Source organism: Spinacia oleracea, chromosome 6 (genome assembly GCF_020520425.1).
Source record: "Spinacia oleracea cultivar Varoflay chromosome 6, BTI_SOV_V1, whole genome shotgun sequence".
Lineage (NCBI taxonomy): Eukaryota > Viridiplantae > Streptophyta > Magnoliopsida > Caryophyllales > Amaranthaceae > Spinacia > Spinacia oleracea.
Genome location: NC_079492.1, coordinates 25,657,355 through 25,661,709, shown reverse-complemented (window position 1 = coordinate 25,661,709; position 4,355 = coordinate 25,657,355). Strand labels below are relative to the sequence as shown.

Sequence of the window (4,355 nt, the reverse complement as noted above, 5' to 3'; positions counted from 1 at the left end):
ATCAGAACTGATCAGTTCTGTGCACTGATCTGCACAGTTCTGATCTGAGCTGTGCAGATCAGTGCACAGAACTGGTCAGTTCTGAATAGTTTTGTGCACTGATCTGCACAGTTCTGATCTGAGCTGTGCAGATCAGTGCACAGAACTGATCAGAACTGACCAGTTCTGTGCACTGATCTGCACAGTTCTGATCTAAGCTGTGCAGATCAGTGCACAGAACTGGTCAGTTCTGATCAGTTCTGTGCACTGATCTGCACAGTTCTGATCTGAGCTGTGCAGATCAGTGCACAGAACTGGTCAGTTCTGATCAGTTCTGTGCACTGATCTGCACAGTTCTGATCTGAGCTGTGCTGTGCAGATCAGTGCACAGAACTGGTCAGTTCTGATCAGTTCTGTGCACTGATCTGCACAGTTCTGATCTGAGCTGTGCAGATCAGTGCACAGAACTGGTCAGCTCTGATCAGTTCTGTGCACTGATCTGCACAGTTCTGATATGAGCTGTGCAGATCAGTGCACAGAACTGGTCAGTTCTTTATTTTTATTTTAAAATCCTGCTTTTGAAGGTATGTAATTTTGATGATTTTCCAATGCAGTAGCGTCAGGCATGGATGAAGATCAACACGCAAATTCAGGTCCTTCTAACAAATCACCAAATCAAGTGCCCCAAAAGCAAAAAAAAAAGCCAAGAGGCCCTACAAAAGGAATAAAATCCATGCCCGGGGTTCCAAGAATAATTGAATGGGATCACTTGGACCGACCCACAGGGAAATGGGCAACGGATTACAAGAATCACATTGGCGAGATAAGTCGCGCAAAGGTTTCAATATTGATCAGAACCTGGGAAGATGTTTCACAAGGAATAAAAGACACTTTGTGGGAAGACGTCAAGGTAACCGGTTTTATTTTGGAAATTCAGTTGTACATATCTACGTGTCTTTTTCATGTGCTAAAAGACTTTCTTGTTCCTTTTCTTTTTCTTTCATTTAGAGAGAATTTCATATCACAGATGAAACTAAGAAAGAAGTTGTCTTAAAGAGTTGTGATAAGCGTTGGAGGGAATTCAAATCAAGATTGACGACTGGTTGGATCCGGGGTACAAGAAAAAGGCCAAAAGATGAAAAGATGCCATATGATTTGTATAGTTATATAACTAAGGATATATGGAAGGAATTTGTGAAGATACGTACCTCCGAAGAAGCTGAGGTATAAAAATTATTCTTATTTAAAGTCTTGTTATAATCTAAGTTTTATTTTGTTGTAATAATTTCTTTTACCCCCCTAAAATTAGGAAATAAGTGAGAAAGCAAGACAAAGTCAATCATTCAACATATATCCTCATCATATGGGACAGAAATCATATGCTTAAATGACAAGTGAATGGCAGAGAAAAGGGTACATTCCCTCAGTTTCTTCGTCATCTGAAGGTTCCTCTGCGTCTACAATTTCTTCAAGTTTGCCGAGTAGGACATGTTTATGGCTTCTTGCAAGATCGGTACCAGATGAGAAAGGAAATCCTTACTTGCCGGATCAGGGCACACAAAAGGTCAAAGAAAATATTGTAAGTTCATTTAACAATTTTGCGTAATGTTGTGATTCCTCTAATTTCATATATGTTCTTAACTATGAAACCAAGTGTTGAACTTTTCTCAAAACCATTTGATTTCATGTAGGATGAATGGAAAAGGAAACAAGATGAAGGGGAATTTTTTCCCAAAAGTGCACGAGATGATGTCTTATCTCGTGCACTTAGTAAGACTAAAGAAGGGAGACCACTAACATTTGGTGGTGGAGTAGGCATCAAAGCTGTGTGGGGGACCGGAGAGCGGCGTAGCTTTCGACGGTATGGAGATGCGGAGATGGAGGAAATGGAAGCAAGAGTGACCAAAAGGGTCAAAGATGAGACAATACAAGAGATGAACTCCAAGATGGATGCCATGGTCATGGAGAAATTTATCACATTTGCTAAAGAACTTGGTGTCCAAATACCAAGCCATATGAGGATAGACGCAAATGTTCATAGTAGTTGTCGTTCCGGGGGTTTAGATCCATTTGCCGACATTACGGTATGATAATTTGTGTTTTTCAAGTAATTTGTTTCTAGTTAATTCTATTGAACTTTTCTAACATGTTACATTGTATTTGCGTTATTGTTCAAAATAAATAATAAGGAACCTGTCCCGTGCCATCTATACCTGAACATAGGCTCGGAGAAAGTCTTTGTTGCCTATGGTACCATATGTCCAGAGTTGCTCCTTGATCACCACAACGACGTCACGTCCGATAACGTGAAAGTGAGCGTTGATGATTTTGAGCCCGCGTACAAAGAAGCTCCCGTCCCCGTGCCTTCTCAATATATTAAGAAACTTGCTCAAGCTCATGGTACCTTCACTCAGTGGCCAAAGCATTTGGTGTCGCTTATGAATGAGGAGGTAACTAACATATGCATGATAATTTGAAGTAGAACTATTATACCATGTATGCTCACTAATATGTATATCGTTATTTGAAAATCATACCTCAGGTAAACAAGCCTACAAGTAAAGAGCCTAAAGGGAAAGGGAACAAAGGGAAAGAGATAGTGGTTGGGGGAAGTGGAACAAAAGCGTCCAACACTAAATCAAAAACCTATTTCCTTGAAAATTATAAAGTGCAAAATTTGAGTGGTAAGTGCAATGTGATGAAAACTATGATGTTGGGATTAAAAGAAGGGGAGCACGTTAAGGTACATTGCACTAAAAGGACATTCAATATGGAAAAGGACTTTGAAATTAGTGTCACCGTTGAAGACACCGATCAACTTCTCTCGGGAGCATGGCTCAATATATCAATAATACAAGTTTTTGTTACGTGAGTTACCTAAATTCATATTTTGCCCCTAAATTTGATTTTTATGATTGTCTTAACGTTCTTACACTCTATATTATAGGGCTTTGAGTGAGTTATGTTTTCACGATGATTGTCACCCCAATAGTATTGGATTCATGTGCCCGGAGATGATCTCGGCCACCATGTTAAAGTCCGATGCAGATCGAATTCTATTGTACATGACGAGGTCCATGAGTGCACTTAGTTCTAAGACATTCATCTTATGTCCATACTACGAAAAGTATGAAAATTACTTTGAACTTCGTTTTTAATTGATTGTTATAAATTTAACCTTTTTTTTTCTAACTACATACGTTTATTGTTTGTATGTAGGAGTCACTGGATGCTTTTAGTTCTTTGCTTGTCTAAACGTGAGGTCTACATATTTGATTCTCAACAGAAGAAGAGAAATTTGATGATTAAGGAGCCACTAAACAAGTAAGTAAAGTATGCATATGAAAATGCCATTTTTGCCTAAATTTTTGCCTAAGGTTCTTTAGTTCAAAGTTGGGTTCGAAAACATCATTTTTGCCTAAAAATGACCTAGGACGACCCAAATAGCCTTGAATGTGAAATAATAGATTGTAAAGGGCCTTAGAAAGTTATAACTATGCATATGAGACGTGTAATAAGTTTGAAAACATTCCTTAGGTTCTTTGGTTCAAAGTTGGGTTCGAAAACATCATTTTTGCCTAAAAATGACCTAGGACGACCCAAATAGCCTTAAATGTGAAATAATAGATTGTAAAGGGCCTTAGAAAGTTATAACTATGCATATGAGACGTGTAATAAGTTTGAAAACATTCCTTAGGTTCTTTGGTTCAAAGTTGGGTTCGAAAACATCATTTTTGCCTAAAAATGACCTAGGACGACCCAATTAGCCTTAAATGTGAAATAATAGATTGTAAAGGGCCTTAGAAAGTTATAACTATGCATATGAGACGTGTAATAAGTTTGAAAACATTCCTTAGGTTCTTTGGTTCAAAGTTGGGTTCGAAAACATCATTTTTGCCTAAAAATGACCTAGGACGACCCAAATAGCCTTGAATGTGAAATAATAGATTGTAAAGGGCCTTAGAAAGTTATAACTATGCATATGAGACGTGTAATAAGTTTGAAAACATTCCTTAGGTTCTTTGGTTCAAAGTTGGGTTCGAAAACATCATTTTTGCCTAAAAATGACCTAGGACGACCCAAATAGCCTTGAATGTGAAATAATAGATTGTAAAGGGCCTTAGAAAGTTATAACTATGCATATGAGACGTGTAATAAGTTTGAAAACATTCCTTAGGTTCTTTGGTTCAAAGTTGGGTTCGAAAACATCATTTTTGCCTAAAAATGACCTAGGACGACCCAAATAGCCTTAAATGTGAAATAATAGATTGTAAAGGGCCTTAGAAAGTTATAACTATGCATATGAGACGTGTAATAAGTTTGAAAACATTCCTTAGGTTCTTTGGTTCAAAGTTGGGTTCGAAAACATCATTTTT

General features: G+C 37.9%; 1 protein-coding gene across 1 annotated transcript; it reads left to right on the top strand.

Annotated features, from left to right (window-relative positions):
* Window positions 1-531: 531 nt before the first annotated feature.
* On the top strand, window positions 532-1,556 carry LOC130464321 (uncharacterized). Its single transcript, XM_056833842.1, has 3 exons — window positions 532-889; window positions 988-1,203; window positions 1,289-1,556. Exons 1-3 carry the CDS (start codon window positions 605-607, stop codon window positions 1,364-1,366), a joined length of 579 nt encoding a protein of 192 aa, XP_056689820.1. The 5' UTR covers window positions 532-604; the 3' UTR covers window positions 1,367-1,556.
* Window positions 1,557-4,355: the final 2,799 nt, after the last annotated feature.

Bases quoted from the DNA above. Each gene is read 5' to 3' on its own strand.
- LOC130464321 (XM_056833842.1), top strand. From the start codon at position 605: ATGGATGAAGATCAACACGCAAATTCAGGTCCTTCTAACAAATCACCA. The intron at 890-987 runs GTAACCGGTTTT...TCTTTCATTTAG, and splicing joins CTTTGTGGGAAGACGTCAAG to AGAGAATTTCATATCACAGA. The intron at 1,204-1,288 runs GTATAAAAATTA...CCCTAAAATTAG, and splicing joins GTACCTCCGAAGAAGCTGAG to GAAATAAGTGAGAAAGCAAG.